This window comes from Phalacrocorax aristotelis, chromosome 24 (genome assembly GCF_949628215.1).
Source record: "Phalacrocorax aristotelis chromosome 24, bGulAri2.1, whole genome shotgun sequence".
In the NCBI taxonomy this organism is placed as follows: Eukaryota; Metazoa; Chordata; class Aves; order Suliformes; family Phalacrocoracidae; genus Phalacrocorax; species Phalacrocorax aristotelis.
The window spans coordinates 4,871,757-4,895,523 of record NC_134299.1 but is presented as its reverse complement, the minus strand read 5'-3'; the positions used below and the strand labels follow the sequence as shown (position 1 = coordinate 4,895,523).

Here is a 23,767-nt window from a genome sequence, read left to right as displayed (position 1 = left end):
GCAGGTTGATTCACGTCCAAAGCGGACAGTTCCTGGACAGATGCTCTGTCTAGGTGTCCCAAGATGGAGAAGAATTAAGGAGCAGAAAAATAAGATTTGCAGAAAATCCAAGCTCAAGCCAAAGCATTTTCCTGTGATGACTCGAGTGAATAGCAAAAATGAACGAGGAATGAGATAAATATGGCTCCTATCCAGGGAACATTTTCTGTTGCAGAAGTGTGCGTCTGCAAGCCAGGGGAGAGCATCTGTTTTCCACCCACTTCAACTCAGGAGTTCCAGTGAGAGAACAAATGTGCATCCAACCATTTATACTCACCCTGCTCCTTGCTTTGATGCGCTTGTAAACGAAGTCAGGGAACGGTTTCCTGGGGATATACCGTCCAGATCCCTCGGTGACATGGAGATTCCCATCCTCCAGCACGATCTTGCCCTGGCTGATAACCACCAGGGGAGACCCACGGCACTCCATGCCTTCAAAGATATTGTACTCCAGAGACTAGAACAAACAAAAAAGACAACATGAGGAAAACATATTCATCCCAGCAAGGCCTGCTGTGCTTTAATTAGCAATCACCAGTCATGCTAACTGCCAAAATTTTAAGGACAGATGGAAGCAAACTCAACAGCGTTTACCTGAGTTGTTTATGTTGTGGTTTAATAGAAAGGCTGGTCTTTATTATCAGTCTAAATTTATTAAGGATTTACTCTTGCAGAATTTCCATTACAACAACATTCTTAACGAGGAAATACAGCTTCAAATGAGAATATCTGAAAGCCAACCTGTTTAAATGCATTTAGACGCCTATCTCTTCTGTATTGCAGGGGATTTAGGAGCCAAATAAAGTTTTATCTGAGTTTCACACTAAAAATAATGATAATTTTGAGAAGCTGTATTTCAAACCAGTGTTTTGGGTGATGGGTCAGGGGCCAGGACAATCTTGTTCACTCTAATGGGATTGCTCATCCTCAGTTAACAGGATTGGAAACACTACACCATGGAAAAAAGACAAGTTTTAAAGGAATCACTGGTAAATGTCCCAGCCCTGACACGTCCTGGACTGAGATGCACAACCACCATGTTATTTGGGGACTGTTACTCTAGCAACCATCTCCCGAGACAAATCCAGGTCTTTCTTACTGAGTTAATAATGGAGTTTGCTCTTGAAGTGTGTTATAAGTATGGGTAGGCTTGAGTGCAGACTTACAATTAGCTAGAATGGCGGTTAAACCGACACTGAACCGGGTCCAGCCTGAAAAAAAGCTGTGGTGGCAAAGGAGGAGGCTTGGTTAGAAGCTTATGAATTAGGCTGGTTCCAAGAACAACACTAGCTCCTAACGTTTCCTTGCCAGGCAGCAGCAAGAACAGTGTGAATTCTTGGAAAATATCCGTGTGTTGCTCTAGCATTTAAAAAAGTAACAATCATCTGATGCCACATAATCACCACGTCTCCATGTCGCAGCAATCGCTCTGCCTGACTTTCAAAGGGGCTTTTGTTTTGCTCTTGACCAGACCAGGACGCCTTGACTCTAAAGGCATCACTTCTATCTATTTCTCCTCTAACACAAGGCACACGTGCAGTCTGAGACACAAAAAAATACCCCACCAGGTGTAACGCCAGGTATAAGAGGTGAGGCAATGACAGGGGAAGAGGCTAGTGCTGGATGCGAAAGAAAAAACTTTCTTAGACAGCCTTTCAAGCTCTAAACAAACCACTTGAAAAAAAGAGCCCTTCATCCTCCGTAGTCTTGGCACAACTTAAAGATTCAGCCTTTGGCAATCGCTGATCATTGAGTGCAGAGGGCTTTTACACGGTGCAAGAGTTTCAGGGGGATCTGCAGCCCTTAGTGTATAAAGCATTTCTGACGGGTCGTTCTGTGGTTCTGGTTCTCCTTCAGCTTAGCCCAGATCTATTGCAAAATCACGGAGTCGGTCCTGATTGCACTAGAGCATATCCACAAAAAATAAAGTCTCTGAGTTTTGTGTTAGGAAATTTTCAAAAGTCCAATTCATTTCCTAGAGACAATAGCCATTAAATGGCAATGGCTTTCAAATACTCCATCCAGCAAGCTACTTCCAGCTCTCTGAGCCATTCATAAGCACAAACCCAGGTTCAACCCACTAAATTTGGCACCTAATAGTGGTAAATCCCTGGGGTCCCTCCTCTAAGTCATTCCTCTCCAGACTGGAGATGTGTGGAGGTGTGATGAGTCTGGAAGCACCTCTAAGGTGATTGAAGCCACCAGACTTCTGAGTCAGGATGCCTCTGTTAGAAGTGTAAGCAAAGGCAGAATGAATCCAGGCCATCTGTGACCAGTTCTGACACAGAGTTAAGCCACAGGGAAGTGAACCAAACCTTTTAAAACAGTTTCTTTGTGAATGTGCCCAAGGATCCAAGTGTGGAAGAAAATTTTGCTCCTTCAGCTCCAGAGTGAATGAAAGCATTCACGGAGAAAAGAACAAGGCGTTTTTTTCCAAGGAAACATTCCATAGGTTCATCGCCAGCAGTGAAACAAGTCATCAACAAATGCAAACAGTGGCTGCTTTCTCTGAGACAGTGCTCGAATGTCACAGGGAGACTCCAACCAGCCCTTTGCACTGGGACCATTCTGCAGTTTCCCTCAGGGCGGAACAGCTTTTTCACTGTAGGAGCCAGGTATAAGATATGGGGCACATCTGTGGGCCACAGCAAACAGTGCCTCTAACAGTGCCACCACAAAGCCGCAGAAGAAGCAAGAGGAAGGTCTGGTTAGTCTGGGTGCTGCCTTGTGCCTCCCTGTGCCAACTAACATTGGGATGGTCACCGCTAAAATCATGTCTAAGTATGACTCCACACACTTGCGCCAGATCAGAACGTGGTTAAATCCACTCGGACTCACTGGTCTGGATCAGATCTCCAGCGAAGGTGTCCATGAGCTGACAAGCTTCACTGACCCCAGAAGGCTGTAAATGGCACATTGCCATAAAAGGTCTTTTGGTATTTTAGAAGACTTAAAGAGCTTTCTGTGTGCTCAGATCCAAGCATCCAACACTCAAAGAGCAGACAATCTCTCTGCTCCAAGGGGAATCTCTGGGTATTCATGTGATTTCAAATTTGGACTCAATCATCCTCCCTCTGCTCACACAACCGCACTGTACTGGGTGTAAGACCAGAGAGGGCTTGGGGCATCGAGAAAACAAAGCCCTGGGTTGTCATGAGCTCTACTTCTTGGCAGCACAGTCTGGGATTGAAGGAAGAGAGGAGAAAAGGAGCAGCAGAGCTCACATCATAGAAAATATCCTTACTATGTTATGAGTCTTGGCGGAGATTGTCTTGACGCTGTCAGGATCCCAGATAACCAGATCAGCATCCGAGCCCACTGCAATACGGCCCTTCCGCGGGTACAGGTTAAAGATTTTAGCTGCATTTGTGCTGGTCACAGCGACAAACTGGTTCTCATCCATCTTGCCAGTCACCTGGGGAAAGACAAAAGGAGTCACTGCATTAGCCAGCTGGGGACCAGTCCAAAAAGCAAATTGCTAACAGCACAGCAGATTCCCAGTAAGGTCTATCGGGGCAGAAACCTCATGCAGAAGGACCATAACAAGCCTCCAAGGGGAGATAACAACACACTGCTGCAGCTTTTTCAGCTCTGAATGTCTAGCTGCAGCCCAAGTCTAAGACACGTGTGACATACCACAGCCTTATCCCAGATGATGGACATCCTCTCTTCAGTCCCATTGGTTCCTTCAGGGATCAGGGTAAAGTTGTCCTTCCCAACAGCTTTCTGAGCAGTGTTGAAGGTGCAGTGGGCACTGCCAGTAACTTGGAGGTCTCCACTGGTAAAGACAATGATAGGTATTTAATATATTTTATTGTCACAGGTTTACTCCCGAAGGTAGAACAGCCTTTTGCTTGCTGGCAACAACTATTATTTTTATTATCCGCTTGTCTCAGGACAAAGCACATGCTGTACGGACACAAAGAGCTCTGCTCACCAGGACAGTAGTGAGTTGAGAAAATCCGGAGTGGTTGGGTCAGGACTCAGTGGCGGGGAAGTAACAAAAGCTGCCGCCTTAGCCCAATTCTTGCTCCAGTAATGAGATCCATCAGTGCCCAAGCTGGCTGTGATGGGCTCTCCATACACCACAGTGCCTACAGGACAGGAATACAGGGAAATCCACTGTGAGCACCAAGCAATGGGCATCTCCAGCCCGGCTCCCAGGCATAAAGCATCCTTCTGAAACAGGACAATTTGGGTAAGTCATGCCAGCATCGCACGCTGCAAGGTTTCTTGGTACTTCCTGTTAAGTATGTGCTCACAAAGACAACACTGGATTGAATTCACTGGCCTGCATAACCAGATGAAAACTCCTGGCCTGTTCAATGCTCCTCTAAAACTATATTGTTACTAAGGGCATGCTTTCACAAGCAAGCTCTTAATTTTATACACCTATCTTGAAATGTCTAAAGAAACACTGACCATTCTTCAAAATTCAGTCCCTCAGAATAAGTATCCAAACCTCTAAATATCTGAATTAATAATAAAGATACTGCTACTGATAAGAGCATGGAGCAGCAAAATGTGCACAATGCCATTACACAATTGCTGAGGTGGGTGCTGATTAATTGTGCTTGAAAGGATTAATGTAAAGATTCATTATATTACATCCTGGGCCAAGAACCTTATGAAAGAGGCTGAGGGGAACTGTAAGAGCGTGAGGAGTTCCAGCCTGATCCAGAAGGGATGTGGATGAAAAAGAATGAAAAAAATAGTGCCTGCAATATTTTTGTAAATGTGTATGTATTAAAGATCTAACAAGGCTGGGTTTATTGGAGCAGACTCTGTGCATAAATCAGATAAGAGAAAACTCCTATCAGGAAAGTTTCCTGCCCACAGAGAAAGCCCATCACAGAGGAAATATCAAGGTTTCTGATTCACAAAGGCAGCTCAGGGAAACCAAGCAATTCCCCCAAGGGTGCACAGTAAATCTGTGGGAGAACTAGGAAATTAAATTGGATCTTCTGACTCCCTGTCCAGTGCACTAACCACCAGTGCATCCTTCCTCTTCATTAACATTTTTGGAACCACATGAAGGAACCGCGGATCCTTAAGGCCACGATACTTTGCAATTGGAATGCACCAGCAACATCTGCACGCCAAGCAGCTGCAAGACGCTGCAACTTCAAAAGCGGTGCAAGCTGGTAGCCCCACAGATCTGCTCACCAAATGCAACCTTCCTGAAATCTCTGTAAAGTGCTTATCCATCTGGCTTCTGAGCCCAGACACTTCATGTATTTGTATCTGCCCGCAAAAGACGTGGGTAGAGAAAATACTAACCCTAAATACTTCGATCAGAAAAGACGGGCAAAGGCACCCCCAGAACGGGTCAGCAGGGTCTTACACACCTTCGCCACGCAGGGTAAGAAAATAGGATCTTTCCTTCACCATATTGTCTGAGCTGCTCTTATGGCTATATGCTCCCAAGCTAGCTGGGAAAGAGTGCATTAGCGGAGGCAGAATGATGCCTCAACTGGCTTCCTGCTGCTTCCAGGACCACACTGAAACAGGAGGTGTAGGAACAGCCTTTGTCAGAGGGGATCCACCAGCAGAGGAAGAGGCTGTTTGACATCACTTGCCACAAATAGGGTTATGAAATCAGAACAAGGCAAAACACACGCTGGCTATTAATGGGAGGCCTGTTGTGGGCCAATACATTGGGAGGATTGTTCTGCGGGGAGCGATGTTTTGAGCTCCCAGATCTGCCAACGACAGAGTCTGCAGGGAATCTCCTCCATACAAATGCCACTGGGAACATCTGGCTTTAAATAACATTCGTTCTTTTCCATTTAGCAAATCAATTCTGTTTTGTTTTCGCCTTGGATAGTCTTCAGTTATGTTTCCTCTGTTACTTGGGAGGGCAAGGCTAGTGTGTGTGGCCCTCCTGGGTTACCCGGTTGGCTGACTGCACAGCATTTAAATTGAATTATTTAAATAAAGGAACAGAGAATGGTGTGCCATTTATACCCCGAATTCTCCTTATAAGGAGACTATGCAATCCGAATGAAAACTGCGTACGCTAGTTCACTCAGGAGGCTAAGTAAAGTGAATTCTGGGGATCTTTCATCTGGGCCAGTCCCAGCACCTTTCACGGGCAGGGTAACAACCACCCAAGTCAGGTTGTGTTTTATGGCTTCTGCGATGTGAGTGTACGGTCCCTCATCCCAGTGCTCTACTTGCCAGCTAGTGGTCACAGGGGACAGCAAGCATAGCCAGAGGGTGTTTTTGTTGATGCTGCATCTCTGTGGCGCGTATTTCTCCAGTACTTTGCTTAGAAAAAGGAAGGGATGCTTCCCTGGCTTATAGGATTGTGCTGTGCAGCCACATCAAGTTGTTTTCTGGGTTAATGCAACATGCAGCCACTTTTGCACGTCAACACATCTTCTCACGTCAGTGTGATCTCCACTAACAGAGCTAGGAGAGGAAGGTTTTACCCCAAATGGCTTGAGCTGCTTCCACACCATGAACAGAAAGAGATGCCTTGGAAACCAGTGCTCCTCACCAACTCTGAACTCATTTAACAGGAATCATGGGACCAAAGTACTTCTGAGCCAATACACAAACACAAATCTGTTTGCTGCAGTAGGAAATTAGCTCTTCTCACACCAAACACCCAGATGGAAAGTGATGTCATTTGTATACCCATTCAGGCTTATTTAGACTGCATAAAATTAAATCCAACCCTTCTGAGGAAAGAAGGGGGAAAATCATCCCTCCTGCTTACTCACCCACCCAGAGCCGCTTTAAATAGAAATTAAGGGTTTAGTCACAGAATAAAGCAGTGACACAGGCGCTCACTGTGCTTTGTAACCCTTGCTCCTTGGGGGCAAGAAAGCAGGGTCAGGATTCGGGAGAAGGATTCAGGAGCAGCTCAGCTCCCTCACAGACCTCGGTTAGAGAGAGGAGGCACAGGGCAGCAGCATCCACCGCAGGTCTGAGCTTTGCTTCTTGCAGCATCCTCAGGCAGAGGGTCCTGCAAGAAATTCCCAGTCTAACCCAGACTACTGATCCCAATTCCTGCTCGGATGCCAGGCTGTGAGTTACAGCACATGAGGAGTATCTATTTCACAAGTAAGGAACACAGTGGATAGCTGGAATCTGTAACCTCTCTGACTACTCCAGCTAAATCCAACAGGGCCTGTGAGTCAGAAAGCTCCGTCAGAACTCTTGGAATCACTTCTGACCCCAGGAAGCAGCTCAGCAAAAAGCACCAAGGAAAGACCACAGCAGCTGGAAGGAGGACACAGCTTGCAGTTGTCAGAGGGATTCATTAAATGGAGATAGCACGGAATTACTCTGCAGTAACATGAAGGCGCATAGCTCAATGTGGTAGGATGAGCATGAAGAGAGGCTCTAGGCTGGACAGAAGAAATTGCTCCTGGCACTGATACGACCACTGAATACTTCTCTGTGGGAGATGAGACAGAAGGAGTTGCTTGGGACCTTTTAAAAAAGAGCCTGGACAATAACATTGGAAAAAGAATCCCCTCCCGTAGGGATGAAGCTTATGTTGGCGAGGAGTTGAACTGCATGAGCTAATAGGGTGCTTCCATCCAAGGGAAATAACTTACCCTTTTTTCTGGCTTGAGCAATGACATCAGCAGCACTTTTGCTCATCACCTTGGTGATATAAAGGGGGCAGTTGGTTTGGTTGGCAATGGTTATTGCCCGGTTCACAGCCTCCGCCTCCACCTGAGAAACAAAGTCAGCAGCAAGTTAGTAGCATCCCCACATGCTGGCATACCCCGTTCTCCTCAGAGGGCCACAGCCTCTGCTTTCACAGGAAAATATGGTGTGCAGGGCCGAGATGAAAGACTCTCCACCCCTCCGATTCTGAGCCAGAAAAATGTACAGTGTAATCATGATAATTAAAATGACATCAAGCTGTAGGCCCCTCTCATTACTACCTTTTCTCCCAGGCTGCTTCAAAGTTTCTCTGCAAGCAGACTAAGTCCTAAAATAACACTCCAGGTGCTCAAGGTCAGAACGATTAAACACCCTTAACCTAGACAAAAATAAGCAACTAAATGTCGACTCAACAAAACCATTCAATGTTCCAGCCCACGCGGAAGAGAGATGCTGCAGCCACATATTCTGGTAAGCCGCGTTTGCAAACAAGCCTCCTAAATTGTACCCTCCACTACAATATCTGGCTTGGGATCTGACAGAGTGTGAACCACCCCATAAATCAACTGCTTTTTCTTGCATGTGTAGAGAGATAACCTCAGCAGACTGAGGGTCACTTCATAACTACAGTCTTAGAATGAACATAGTCACCCTGCAGACTTTTACAGATCACACATCCTAATCAAAGCAGTCCAGACGACAGATTTAACAACAGGGTAACCCTCATAGTGCCTACTACCATGGAGAACTGAGCCTGCAATACCACAGACATTTTTCAACAGAGGAAACTGAAACCTAGAGCAGTCGGCCACCTGATTCCCAAATGCAAGAGGCTACCAGCACCTCCCATGGACTCCGGTGGGGTTGGCACATGCTTGGCACTTTTGAAAATCTGCTCCACAGCGACTGATCGCAAGCCAAGCACTGTAAACCATCATCAGTCCCAGAATCAGAATGCATTGACAGAAGGCCAACCATCCCCTGGGCTGCAACCCCAGCAGCGCGGGCAGCAGGGTGAGGGAGGGGATCCTGCCCCTCTGCTCCGCTCTGGGGAGACCCCCCTGCAGCGCCGCCTCCAGCTCGGGGCTGCTCAGCACAGGAGGGACATGGAGCTGTTGGAGCGGGGCCAGAGGGGGCACAGAAATGCTCCGAGGATGGACCAGCCCCCAGTGAAGAAAAGCTAAGAGTTGGGTTGTTCAGCCTGGAGAAGAGAAGACCTTAATGCAGCCGTTCAGTACTTAAAGGGAGCTTCTAAGAAGATGGGGACAAACTTTTTAGCAGGGCCTGTTGCAACATGACAAGGGGTAATGGTTTTAGTCTAAAATAGGGTAGATTTATATTAGATATAAGGAAGACTTTTTTTTACAATGAGGGTGATGAAACACTGGCACAGGTTACCCAGAGAGGTGGTACATTCCTGGAAACACTCAAGGCCAGGCTGGACGGGGCTCTGAGCACCCTGATCTGGCTGAAGATGTCCCTGCTCACTGCAGGGGGTTGGACTAGATGGCCTCTAAAGGTCCCTTCCAACCCAAACCATTTTATGAGTCTATGACTGCTGGCTCCTAGCACCGCACTCAATCCACTGAAAGAAGTACCTGAAATTAAGGACCCACCAGCCTAGGAAACGGTGTACTCGCCACACCGATGTCCAAGTGCCCAGAACAGCTCTGTTCACGCTGACAAAGCACCACCTGAACCACTGCTCTGTTTGCAGCTGGACTGCTCAAGAACAACAACATGACAACAGCTGGGAGTTTTTAAAAGAAAACCAGCCCCCCCCAGCCAGCAGGTTGGTCTCTAGTGCCAAAAGGATTAAAGCCTTACCCTGTCACCACGCCAGGGCTTGTGACTAACCCTCTCCAGGCAGGGGGATGTACAGAACGGGACATTTTCTGGCCCAGCTGCCCCACGCAAATGGAAAAGGCTACAAGGAAGGGTGTTTATTCCAGGACATTTGACTTGAGTACGCCACAGCCAGCAGCACTTGCAGAGAAGACAGAGGCTAGAAGGAAGAGCCAAGAAAAGCATACTTGTCCCTCCTGAGAGACAAGGAGAGAACTCAGACAGGCCAATGCTTCCAGGCAATGGCATCGGTTTGCAAACTGCCCGTTTAAAGCAGGCCTGCGCACAGCTCTGTCACCGCAGCACTTGGAAGCCACGTTTCCACACTGTGCCTTAGTTTCCCCATTTGCAAAGCAGGGATAAAAATCACGCATCACCAGGCTTCTGACCAAAAGACATATGAACAACTGCTAAGCAGGAGGAGAATATTTTCTGCACAGAAGAAAACAAGGCTGCTGAATTCATGCCTTGTGCCCAGATGCTATGGTGACAAGGCATATAACAATAACCCAACGACTAGTCCAAAGGGGAGTGTTTGCAATTACCAGTATGCATTAGAAGCCCTAGCACAGCAGTTCTTTTGGAAAAAAAGACAGACATTTCCTGGAGCACTTGGACTGCTTGTGCTTTCAGCGTTTTTGTGGCTAAAATAAAAACAAAAAATGATGGATCGCTCCGAAAAGTCATCACAGAATGATCTGAGCTATGAGGGGGAGAGTTTTCCATAAAGTGATGGGTGATGCATGCTCAGGATGGTGATGTCTTAATTAAGGCTCCCTTTGCTGGCTAGAACAACATGCCGGATACCATCACCTTGGCTCAACCCAGGTTACTGAGGTGAGCAAGCTAAACCCATGAGTCAGCAGTGAAACTTAAGCCTTAATTCATGCCTTCTGCTCAACCTGGGAATTCAGAAGATGTGTATGCTCCAAGTAAGACACAAACACACACGGCCAGACCCTGAATGCTTTACTCTGACGTAGGCCTCACTGAACTGAGTGGGAGTTTTGATTTAATAAATATTTTATACTTGTTCAACAACTCCTGCTAGTTTGCTGTAGATGGAGGCCTGATTTAAGCAGCTCTTCAGTAAGGTGGCAACCATCATGAAGTCTTTAGGACGGGCTTTAGACTCCCTGAGGGGCAGCATGAAAAGCCAATTCTAGCATTAGCAGCACTCCAGCAGGATACCAAGAACCATCCGGTCCTACTGAAGTCAACAGGAATTATGGATCTGCTGCCACCCTCAGAATCTGGCCTTTGTCATCAGCCAGCTTAAAGGGAGTTGTATGTTTTTAAAAACACAAAGTTATTCCTGCGCTGGAGAAAAGGAGGGGAGGGAACCAGATGACATTGTTTCCTGCTCTGTTTCCTATGACGTTAAAGGAGGAGAATGTTGGACCAAGCGCTTCCACTCTGGACAGACAGCACAGCTGAGTTCAGCTGCCCAGTGACACAGGGAAGAGGCTGTACTGATCCTCACTTGAGGCAGCCACGTGTCCTCAGGCAGCCTTCCTTGCCATAGCAAGAAAGAACACATTTCTGCAAAGTGCAGGAGACAGATGAAACAAACCAAGCAAGCCAGGGAGCCACACAGTTCACACTTCAGAGCTCCTGCTCCACTAAGTATGAGCTCTGAAGTAGCCAGACAAAACTTGGCTAGTTTGACAGCCAGATCCTTTAAGGTAAGGAGCAGCTGTCCTTTGAAGTCAACAAAAGTTTGGGGGTGCTCCACAGATGAGCCCCAAGTGTCACGTCAGCATCTTTTCCTGCTCTCCCGATGCAAGCCAAAAAATATGTTAAAAAAAAAAAAATGCAGGGGTGGGTGGTTGGGTGGAAGGCTCAGTGCAAGTGTTGGCTCACAACTCCCAGGAAGCAAAAAATCTCAGCTCCCAGAGCCAAATACAAATTCTGTGAGGATTCACATACTGCCCAAGTCAAGCATTTTTTTCCCCCTTCTGCATAAAGCAACTGAATGATTTATATTCCTACTGAAACGTCTCTGGATGCTGCTTGTCTGAACCAAGGGGAGGAAATAGAGAGGGAGCATGAGGGGCACGTGTGGATGATCTCACACACCCAGCTTCCAGCTGCCACATCTGGCAGTCAGCAAAGCCCCAGTATCTTGGAGGAACAAAAAGAACTGCTTGTACATAACGGCTGGACTTGACAAACCCAGAATGCCATGGTGATATGTCTAGCCTAGAGACACTGAAAGACTGGAAATTAAGAATGCAATGGGAACCAACCTGAAGAGCAAAGTTTTGAGGTCCTTTTCCACTCTTTGAGATCTATTTTAAAGACTTACAGGGAGTGAGAGGGATCAGGATGCTTGACCCTAGAGAAATCAATATGGTATATTGATATATATGGACACATTAAAGTGCTGGGCTAGGATCTGAGAATTAGCTCCCCTCTCTGGCGCATACTTTCTGTGCCTTCAGCAAAACACTTAGTCCCTCGGTGTAAAAAATCCACCATCAGTAAAATGTTCATCAAATGCTATGGTAATGGAAGCTATGCAAGTGCCTACGACAGAATGTCAGGATTTGGGCATCTCTTAAAAATTTCTGCTGATTCAGAGGAAGTCTTGGTAAAATAGGGACTGAGAGAGAAGCCTAAGAAACAGGATCTAGAAAAGCCAGTGGCAGAATCCTGCCCACCTAAACCCAAATTCTGAAGTTTTTTCCTTATGCAAAACTTGACCAAAAGTGATGGGAAACTACAAGAACTTCATGGTCTTGCTCCATAAAGACCAACATCATCAGCGTACATAATTCTTCAGGGACTCCATCTTAAAATGTTCCTGTGCAGTGCCTGAATCAAGGAATTGGTGCTCTGTGGTTCAAACACATCTCACCCCACTTCAGATACCTGACTTGTGAGCGGAGCCTTTCTAGACTATCTCCAATAATCAACAGAAAGAGCTGAGCTTTTCCAGACGGTGAATCAAATCTTAGGCTGATGAATTACTCCCTGGAGATGTCCCCTTCTCCAGTACTGAAGCCGAGAGGGCTCCTCGGTACGTCATAAGTACCCATAGCAGTTAACCTCTAGAAGGGACTAGTTACTAGTTAGTCCCTAGAAGTGTCTTAGCCTCTTCCCTTACCCCATGCAGCAATAATGCTTACAGCCAGGATGAAATCCTGTTTCCAGCCACATTCATCCCAATATGAAGTACTTGATGGCAATGCAGAAATGCTAAAATTGGGGGAATAAATGCAAAGGCAGTGAAGTCCTCACCTCTTCAGGTCTACTCAACACATGCCCTTCAGGGCCTGTGATCCCCAGTTCCAGGATCCTTTGCTGCTCCTAAGGCAGAGAGAGAAAAGAGCAGGAAAAAGATTTAAAGCAACAGGCATTTTTTCTTGCCGCAAACACAGCTGTTTGAGAGAGGTACAAGTGAGATCCCAGGCATCTGTGCTACCTAATAATCACATGGGGCTTTATATAAGGGCCTTACAACCAGAGTCCTGTCCAACTTCCCTTGTTGAGAATAACCAGAGCTCGCAAAATGTTTGCTCATTTGTTCACAGGAGGTCAGGGAAACCTATTTTGATTTGCTTCGCATCGGGTTCACAGCCCCTCACCTTTCACTACTCGTTTGCATTTATGAAATAATCTCTAAGATGTGGCAAAACAGTATCTCATTAAAAACTCATCCTGCAGGTGACTGGGCTTAAAGACTCAGGTGGGCTCTTCCCCGTCGGAAAATGCGGAAATCCTCTGCAACACCACATTTTGCACACTTGAGACGTAACTTACAAAACGAGCTGAAGATCAGATTAAATCCGAATACATTATTAACATGTCTTCTTCGTTGCTCTTTAAAGGATTAACAGATCCCAGTTATCAGCATCCCAGGTACTGTATGAAGCTGTTTCCCTTCCCACTCCCCGGTCTTAGTTACCGCAGATCATTTTATTGTACGCAGTGACAATCACACCCAGACACAGCCTTTTACTCATGGAAAGGCAGAGATGGTCGATATCCACCACAAACAGAAAGCTGCCACAAAAACCTGCTTTATCAGTGACAATGAAGGGGATGAGATTTGAGGCACAGCTCTGCTCACATCCCTGATAGAGCTATGCCGTGATTTGAGAAGTCTTGGTCATTTTCTGTTTGCAAAGAGGGATTTAGAAATTTAAATCCCTCCCAGCATTTTGAAGTCAATAATCCACAGAATAAACATAACGTACCTCAGCAATGATGTCACCATTCTCAGCATGCACTTGAGCTGTCGCGCCAATATCCCGGATTACACTCAGGACCTCATATATCTGGAAGACAGGAAACATATAGTACAATACACCCCGAGGGTACACTCAGGTACACACCTAGTATACAGTATATGCTCCAGGCTCCTTCAGCTACAGAATTTTGCAGAATGGAGCACAGAAAGAGAGGCATGAAGAACTATAAGATGTGGTTTGCTAGACGGATATGATCCAATTTGCTGCCTACAGCGAAATTTCCCAATCTGTATCGTCGGATGCTTCTGATACGGCAAAGAAGCCCTATTCAAAAGCCAGGTTTGGGTATATTTGCCACGCTGGAGAAAGAAACAGCAACTTCACAGCTCTACATCTAGAGTGACTTTAAGGAGCTTAAAGAATTGTACCCGTTTCATGTCTTTGCTTCCTAGTGCCTGGCTTAAAAAAAACCCTTACATTTGATTTTCATGGAGAACCTGCACCCACCCCTCTCACTGCCTGGGGTAGGAGCAGTGTGATTTCCCACTCCAGCAACCAGTTTGAGAGGGCTCAGGTCGAGCAGCCCACAACTGACGCCAGCTCCATCGATGGTCACTCATTAAAATGCTTACCAGAGTGCTCAGAGATAACTGTCCTACGCCACTGCCTCCTACACTGTTCCAAACGACTCCCAGGCATTCCTCTCCTCCCACCACATTTAGAAATATAAACTGCCCATCTCAACAATTAAATGTACCCAAACGTATCCACTAGAATAGCAAACAGGAGGGCAATTCCTTTTTAAGATCCCAGCGATTCTAGTGCTAAAGCCAGAAACCCACTTCTGGACCAGGATCAGCTTCAGCTTATAAACACACAGAACAGTTATGCCAGAGATCTCGCCGTCCTGCTCTGTGCTGAGGCATAAAGCAGCAATTTATAAAACTGCTGCTGCTTCCACACCAAAGGAGCTGGAATAAAAGCTTAGGTCTCTCAGAATGAGGGTTTTGGCATTGCTTTCCCCAAGCCAAGTCTTTCAGGGTTTGTTGTTGGTTGGGTTTTTTAATTAAAAGAAAATAAATCTTCAAACCAGAGCTCTGGGTACTGTTGCAAATCTTAGGTACTGTTACGCATGCAAGGACTAAAAACAAGAGAGTGTCAGATCCAAGTGTATTGAAATTACACCCTTATTAGAGACTGATGCACAGCTTGCAGTGACAGAAGCATGTGGACATTAAGCCTTCCTACCTGAGAATCAGTTAGCTGAAAGCGATCTTTGAAAGCCATGTAAACCAAGAAGGAGTTCACACCTAGCAGAAAGAGAGCAAAGAATTATCCTTGACATACAAATTGCAGGCACAGATGAAGCTACAAAACACACCGTTTCTCAGAGGGAGAAGACGTCCCCCTCAATCAGCACCCCTGCGAGCAGTAATGATGGGCAGACAAATAAATTAGTTTAATCTGTTCTGAAATGTGTACACACGTGTGTGCACAGAGGCACAGGCACTCTCAAGAGATCACAGCGTAAAGCCAGGATCTCCTCGGCCATGTGGCATCTATTAGCGCAACTGATGAGAACGGAGGAGCCTGCACTCCAGCAGCGGGGACAGCTAAGCCCCTAGGCTTCCACTTGACATTGAAATAAGAATAATTCTGTGGATTCAGCACTCTAGGAGGTTGAGTAAAAAAATAAGCAAAACGCATCACACAAAAGCAGAGACTGGGCCTGACTGCCTGATCCCCCGCCCCCTCCTGCGAGAGCGGTGGGGAATCTGCGTCTGTAAGCACGCCCCCCTCCACCACGTTCGTACTGACCAAGACACAGGGAGTGCTCCCAGGTCAGCTTTCCCTCTCCTGCCTTCTGAACCAGCAAAAGCTCTTACCCAGCACGTGTGGGAAAGCACTCATTAGGATGTAGAAGGTTGGGTTTTTTAAACTACAAACAGGATGGAAAATTACTCTACCCTAAGGATGAAACGTCAAGGAAATTAAAGAGGGGAAAAACCTATGAGGTCATTTTATTCAGCTCTTCTCCACTTTTAGCAAGCAGTGCTGGATTGTTCCTTCTGGGCCTGATTCTTCCCTTGTTTACAACAGTTTAATGGCTGAACCTATCACCTACCTGCACTACTGAAAAACAAAGGACCTCCACTGAACAAAGGTGCTCCTCCGCATGGCAGCAGCAGAGATTCTCCTCTCCAAAACCCATGCTCACCCACCTACCACGTTGCAGTGACACCAGTGTGTGCCATCGCCCTGAGCCCTCTACAACAGCGGCTGCCCAAACCTCCACGAGATGCCAGAATGGGCCAAGTTAATGTCAGGGCCCAGAACAGCTTTACTAAGCTGTAACAGTAAAATATTTCACAAGAAACAGTCCTAAAAAACAAAAAATAAAAAGAGGGAAAAGTCTTCTCTGAGCTTTCAGTAACTGAACTTACCATGATCTTTAACGAGAGCTTCCATCTCCTCCTGGACACCTTTATGCCACTCAGTGATATCCACGTGCAGAGAGTAGTCACAGCAGGACTTGCTGTCTGCCCATTCTCGCCACTGGTCGAACGCAGTCAGCAAACTGGTCCCTGGCTCAGGAACCACGTGATCAACTGGGAAGACAACCAAAGCATTGGTAAACGGCCGGTGCAGCAGCTTTCCTGGATGTCCAAGACAGAAAGCATGCTTTGGAGAGGCTGCTCCAAAAACAAGACATCCCCTTGCCCTCAAAATATCTGAGCTTGAAAGACCAGGTTTCTAAAGCCCCACATCTGAGAACGCAGCCAAGAAGGCAATTGCGGGGCCGAAGCTGAAGGAGAGAGTTCAGTTACTACAGCCTGTTTATTGCAATTGTTTGTGAATAGAGCAAATGAAATTCTTAGGGCAGCAAAGACAAACCACTGCAGAGAGCCCTATAAACACCGCTCCTGTTTGGTGACAAATAAACAATGACACAGGCAAGATCCCCTCTGAGCATCAGTCAGCAGCTTTCAGTACTCAGCACCTCACATTCAAGCAGTGACTTTGTGCCTCTGGACACGCTAGAAAAGGCGCCCAAAGAGCGCAAAGGTGTCTTACTGCTGGCACGTATGCGCTGAGAACCAAGGACAGGGATGGATCAGAGCTGCTTTGTGCTGCACATCCCAAATTAGAGCACCTTCCAGAGACAGCGTACATGTGAGGACTGGACGCAGCAGGACCAACAGTCCATCATGGCTGGAGAGACACCTCCTGACCACGTGATGATCCTGCTTGCCTCTGGCATCTGCTCCACCCGATCCTTGTTCTAGCCTAACACATTAGGCCCAGCAGCAACTGGGTTCATAGGCAGCTACACGATACTCCACCAGCGCTACAAATGCAGAACAGCCTCTAGGGGTAACAGAAGAGATCTGGATCTGAAGGTTTAGCATTCCTCCCAGTAATTTGAACAGCATTCACATTTTTATTTGAACGCATGGGATCTCTGAAATCTTCGCTAGAGACTGTGAAATAAAAGAAGCAAGCCAGCATCTCACAAACTGAACTGCTGCCGAGAGAGTAGGAAAAGCCTGGGGGACTTCAGGGGTCACAAACTGGGCAGGCACTGTTGAGGAGGAGGAAAGGCTTGATCTTACATCAACTCACACAAAAAAATAAGAAGCTGCCTCAATTATCAGAAGAGAAATTCAAGCGGTTTATTTTTAACTTCACTGGTGAGTATCTGGGCTGCCATCAGCTCAGCAGTTAGCTCTAAATCACAACTGGGATAAGAGACAAAGTCCTTGGGCCCTACTCGCTCTCCGTGAAGTACAAAGCTTTGCTTCCCCCCCATGCAGACACGTCAGCCTAGATTTACTGGTTTAGCGCTGCCTTAAGAATTGGATTTACACTGGGAGCTCTCGACCCGCTGCAAAAGCAGTGCTGCTCTCCTGAACGACCCACGAGCTTCAGCCACCCAAGTCTGTAACGATGTCTCCAATGCTTGAGGCGTGCCAACACTGCAGAAAGGCGAGATGATTACCCAACACAACCATCCTTCCCACAAAGCTCTGCCCACCCTCTCACCCTTTTGCAAAGGTGGCTACATGACAGATAGCTAAACGGCAGTTCAAATATTTGTGTTTTTCTGAAAGGCTTCTGTTTGCCTCTCGAAGTATCACGCTGGCCTGCAAAGGGAAGGGTGCGATGTACAGTTCTTCGCTGATACATCGGCAGCACGGCTGCAGCTTTGATCAGCCGTGGCTTAGGGGTTCAGGAGCGGCTGGTGGCCTTCGTCTGCTCAGATAGCATCGTCCTGCCCATTAGAGAAATCTCTGCTATGAGGGAAAGCTCTGAAATTTGCCTGGTGGCTGGCATCAGACCAAGGATGCGCTTTTCACCTCCCTCGGGAAAAGCAACCCAAATTTAACCAGCTGATAAACCGTCCTGTTTTTTAAAAAAAATAATCCAATTTCTGTTCCATGAGCTCTTCCTCCCCAGTGGTCAGAAACCTTGCACTAACTTCCAGGCTGAATTGTTTCTTGGCCAGTACGTATCCCCTTGTCATTCTGCCAAAGTTAATCTTTAGCTTAAGTACTATGAACAACAATGAGAAAAATAACATTCTCTCTGCGTTACCAATGGGATACAGAGAAAACCCACGTTTGCACAAACAGCCGGTGCCTTAACACAAGACCTGTCTTCCTCAGCTCACTGACTAATTAAAAAACCAGAAAAGCCCATTTAATCTCTCACACCACAGTAATAAATCCATCTCTACTTAGACGAAAGGTGCCCTAAGAGCTCTATCAACCCTGAGATGATACATGGCTTACGGGCATTAAGAAATCCTGCCTGGAGACACCAAGGAGTTAACACAGCGGAGTCTTCACAGCCCAGCATGGAGACCCTAGGAACAACTCTGGTGTCCAGGATCAGAGCTTTATCACCATCTTATTTCATGCGCTGCCCAAGTATGACTAATGGGAGTTTGTGGAGGGAGTGGGAGAGGGGGTAAGGGAGCTCTATCAGATCTTTGACAAAGTCAAACCACAGCTGGTTGCAATAAGGGTAGGGGATGGAGGTAGTGGTGCATATGTGCATGAAAGTCAGCTCTGGGGATTAGGGATATCTCATATGGAAGCTGTGCTGCCGACACATCTCATAGCAGCTCCCTTGAGCTCCCAGATAGCCAACTCACCCATCATCCCCATCAAAACACAACACGGTTTCTTTCCATAGCAGCTCTCTGCCAGGCAAATATTACTGATCAACCACTTTGTCATATTCACGTGGAAGAAGTCAGTAAGGAGAAGGCCTGAATGTGCAAGGTAAGCCAAGAGCTTTCAAAAGCCTGTGATTTAACCAGTCCAAAGAGACTCAGCGAAGGAGCATCATGGTAGATCATCCCATGGATGCCTGACACACGGCATCCTGGAGCAGAAAGGAAGCTGTGCTGCTGCAGGTGAGGCAGCAGAAGCAGTAGATGCTGCACATAAGACATGAGGAAGGTGCATGTAACCCTACGTGCTAGTCTAGAAGTAATTCAAATGCAAATGCAAATGTCTCCTCTCGATTTTACCATCCCTTGTTACAATGGAAGAGGCCAACTACATTGCAAGACCATGGCTTCCATCCCTGCATGCTAGGGTTGGGGTTTTGGGGCGACCAAATAAGTAAGAGTGAGCCTAGATCCTTCAAAGGAGAAGAGTCAAGACTGATTTTTCGCTGAAACTGAGCACTGCAACTACTTCTGCCTATTGGTATGGATAGGAATCGCCCACACGCAGCTCAGAGGAAGTTCTCCTTTCAGTCCTCAGGCGCAGTTCAAGAGCTCAGAGTAAAACAAAAAGCTTTTTCTTTAAGGCCCCTGTGCTTCAGAGCAGTACAAAGCAGCTGATGAAAGCTCCGTCTACTGCATTCCCACAGTCCTAGGTTCCCAAGATGACCCTTGGCTATGATCTGCCACAGGACCACAGACACAAGGTCTTCTGACCCACCAGAGCACACAGCAAACACAGCCGTGGAGATCACCCTGGAGGTTTCCCATGCGAAAAGCAGTGTGCTGTCCTGACCTCACTGAACCACTTCTTCCCTCCAGGGAACCCGACAGCTTGCTGCCCCATCCTCTGTTCCTTCATCTCGAAAACCAGGAATGCTCAATTCCTGCAGCCGCTGGAGTGGCCCCATGCCTGCAGGATGCACCAAAGCCAAACTGTTGCAACCCAGACTGTTGTCACCCCTTTATTCTCTAGACCACTACAGCCTTGATGTCTTCGTGCTTCCAAGCCCAGATGTTTTCTTCCTGTTGTTGATTATTGCTGTACAAATGATGTCAGCTGCTGAGGTCTGACAAGGAAGTTGCCAGCTCAATTTGAGCTCAAAGCTTGCTCCAAAAACAGAAACAAAAGGAAGCAGAAAAGAGAAAAGGAAAAGATCATTTAACTATCACTTCATCAGTACTGAAACCTTCAAAGGAGGAATTAAGTAGCTTGTAGTGGCTCCCCGAATCACAGTGAATTTCAGGCCTGATCTTAACGTTTCTCTTTATTCAACATATATTCTCAGCAAGTTACATGGCAAAGCCAAGGTTAGGATTACAATGGTTTCTCAGCCCTGCACAGAAAACGTTCTGTAGATTTATCTTTTAACCTTCTGAGATGCAGAATCCAAAATGCAACAGCCTATAGCTTAGAAGCAAGCAAGCCCATTTACATCAGCTTTTAAAAACAAAAAATTTTAAAAGGATTTTTTATTTTACAAATAATCTCATTTTTCCCTTGCTAAAATCCTGACAAGATTCCAAAATTACTGGATAGTCTGTTTATCTTTTTCCCAGGCAACCTGAGCATTCACCTCCCTTCGGAAGGCAGTGGGATCTGAGCACCTGTGTATCCAACGTGCCACGACTCTTCCAGCCACAGTCACTAAGACTCTGAGTTACCTCTCCGATGTGCCTGGTTTTGCTCTCCCATCACTACAGAGTCCCACATTGCTTACAAGGTGCATCTGCTCTTACTTCCAGGTATTTCAGCTCCCGCCCACCCATCAGCCATGGCTGGTTTTCTGCCCCTCTCGCTCACATCCTTCGCTCGTCCTTGGACAGATTAATCAGCTCAAGATTAAAGGCAGACAATGAGCTGAAGCAAGACAACAACACTAACCACTGTTACCTTATCTGTGTGGCTTTAATATACCAGAGCTGGCGTTCAGCCACACTGAAATGTTATGCATCCGATGAGCCGAAATGGTTGAATGCTGTGGAGGAGAGATAACAACCACCAGTGCATCAGGCACTCGGTGTTACGTGAAAGGAGAAGGCAAAGAACTGGAGGAACTGATTTGAAGGGAACTTTCTAAGTATGGGAAAAATGACGTAGTATTGTTTTAACATAAGCAGGAAAACTCTAAGTAGGGTAGGAAAAGTGACAGCATCAGTTTATAAAAAACTAGCATTTATTAATCTCATTACTGACCAGTGTGCTTATTAAGGGTTGGCTTTAAAAATACCTTTGCCCTTCATTCAGCTGCTCTATCTTCTCACTTACTTTAAAACCATACCGACCCTCTAGCTGCAGAGCAGACTTAAAATGGTGCCGATCTCAGCTTTAAACAGTGGCTTTATGAAGTGTTGCATCACATCTTGGCTTCCTTTTACAAACTCGGATACACTGCGGCTTTCTGGTCCTTAAGAGCTTTCTGAAGCTTGGGGATATCTGTGGCCCTCACTCAGGCCCTGAACAAGTGCCCGGTTTGAGAAGAGAGGTAGCTGCTCTGCATGGGCACGGGGGATCACACACAGAAGACTGGGGAACTTAAGCAACGGCCTGCAGGATGCTTTGAGACTGAAGCCATTAAAAAATCCCATATAATCTCTCTCTGGCAATTTGAAGCTCTCAAAAAAATGCTGTTTGAGAGCCATGTCTTCATATTTTTGACCCCTCACTAAGCTCAAGAGAAGTTATTGCTTCAGTGGGAGAGCTGAATTCGGCTATTAACCTTGCCTTGAAAACAAAACTTTACTTTTTGGATGGATGTCCTCATGGGTGGGGATTAATGGGTTTTATAGCTTCCTGGTATTGTGGCATGCTCATTTTTTTTCTTTTTTGCATCCTGCCTCATCTGAGCAGGCCTTGGCTTGCTAACAACCTCTTCCTGCAGTTTCTATTAATAGCCCTTGGTTCCAGCTTTCCCCTGTAAAGGTTTTTTTTTCAGCTGGTTTAATTACGTTTCATCTAAAGCATGCATGAAATTTTTCTTGATCTTCAGCTAATGAACACCACTACCAGGAAAGAGAGAAACCATTTGATATGGACAATATAAACGTGAATTAGGGTCAGATGTTACAAAAACTGTGTATGTAATAAAACCATGTATGCAGGGTTCCAGTTGCTATTATAAACTGCAGCTTTACACATTATTTCCTGCTCCTACTAGCATTAAATGTGCCTATTGTTTAAGAGGAGTTTATAAGGTGAAAATCCTTAACATTTAAGCTTAGCAGGCAGATTGCCCCTACCCAAAACTTTAAATAGCAGCTTGATCACTACAAACACATCTGCCTTTTTTAATACTACTTAATCTTCACAGCGACTGCATGTGATGAAATCTGGCAAATTTATTGAGTTGTACATTCTGTCACAAGCCATTTTATTGAGAGGTTGTAATTAAATTCAGCCCTGGTAATTGCACAGCTCCCTGCTTAGAAGTCTGGGGTAGCTGCTAGTCTATGGCTGCAGGAGTATCCTCCTGGCACTGGTGTGAACTGGGAGTAATGCTATGAAAGTGAGTGGAATAAAATCAATATAAGTGAACTGAAAGTCAGGCCCTTGACTGACCCAAGAAGCTTCACAGAGGGTTATCCCATAATCACAGACCTTATTTCATTCAGAGACTTCGAACTCTCACCTAGTAAAGCACCACAATCCCTTCTACTGTTGGTTGTATGTCATTATGACCCTTTTACGTGTCAAGAAATTGAGCTACCAAAAGCTGCCTTGTCCAGTAACAAAGTGGTTCAGAAGTCAACCCTCCCAGCAACAAGACTTCTGCTTGAAGTATTGAGACACAACTGCCAGTTCGCGAGCTCTGCATCAATTTAGGCTAGAGACCTCAGCGTTTCTTCTGAGCTCAAAAATCCCAAATCAAGTAACCTAAAAGAGCCTCACACCTCGTATGTTCTGATTTCACACCCAGTTCTTACTCTAAACCACAGCCTGGGACATGTTTTTGATCTAGGACAAGAAAGGATAGCTACAAGATCACTTTTAAGGTTACAATTTCATGCATCTGACACACCAAAGCTGGTACACTTGAAGGTAATGAAAAGTCAAATCAGGACTTTTCTCAACATCCTGGACCCAGCAGTCACATCTCAGCTTTGTATGTTTATGTGGACTTATTCCCACATTATTTATTTGTTGTTGGCTTTTTTCTCCCCAAGAAAAGATAATAAAATATAGAGACTTTTCTGGGGAGTAAGAACGCTCTGCACAGAATAGCATTTACCGCGCTAATACAAGACAAGGACTGCTCGCTTGTGTCTGCCAAACTCACAGAAGAAAAGGCAGGCTAAATGACATCGCATGTTGTTTTCTGTCAGTTTAGATCCAGTTTATTAGACTCCATGCAGAGAATCAGAAGCTGGACCAGGCTCAGAAGAATTAGACATATCCGTGATACACTGATTACATTTTCAGACTGCAGTGTTCTGTTATTCCCTCACTGATGTCATACAGATATTTCACTTGTCTTTTTAGCTGATTAGATCCAAAATATGATTAATAATTTAATGCCAGCTGGACACAAATGTAGAGAATAGGGGTCTGTATGTCCAAACAGTAATTAATAACCCTCTTCAACAGCTGAAATGACTACATATTTAGATCAGATCAAAACCCACTCCATTTCTTTACAGCGCAGGTCCAAGCTATGCTTGTATCTCAGGAGGTCACCAGCATAGAGGAGGCGGGGAGCCAAGTTCAAAAGAGGTATTTAAGTGATTCCAAGATTTATTCTTTCATTTAGGCACACTCCACACTTGAAGCCCATGGAAAAAAGTACACAGGACTTCAAAGACTTCCATATAAATTGGCCTGTAAACC

At 46.0% G+C, this 23,767-nt stretch overlaps 1 protein-coding gene across 2 annotated transcripts in view; it reads right to left on the bottom strand.

The window, feature by feature from the left end:
* Positions 1–23,767, bottom strand: part of DPYSL2 (dihydropyrimidinase like 2) — a 54,935-nt gene that overhangs the window by 4,830 nt on the left and 26,338 nt on the right. For both annotated transcript variants that reach the window (XM_075074677.1, XM_075074678.1), the window contains exons 4-12: positions 16,151–16,315; positions 14,955–15,016; positions 13,713–13,793; positions 12,754–12,822; positions 7,611–7,731; positions 3,977–4,133; positions 3,676–3,817; positions 3,284–3,454; positions 317–496 (exon numbers count right to left, since the gene is read on the bottom strand). In XM_075074677.1, the coding sequence (XP_074930778.1) occupies positions 317–496; positions 3,284–3,454; positions 3,676–3,817; positions 3,977–4,133; positions 7,611–7,731; positions 12,754–12,822; positions 13,713–13,793; positions 14,955–15,016; positions 16,151–16,315 (1,148 nt within the window). The remainder of the gene's footprint in view (positions 1–316; positions 497–3,283; positions 3,455–3,675; positions 3,818–3,976; positions 4,134–7,610; positions 7,732–12,753; positions 12,823–13,712; positions 13,794–14,954; positions 15,017–16,150; positions 16,316–23,767) is intronic.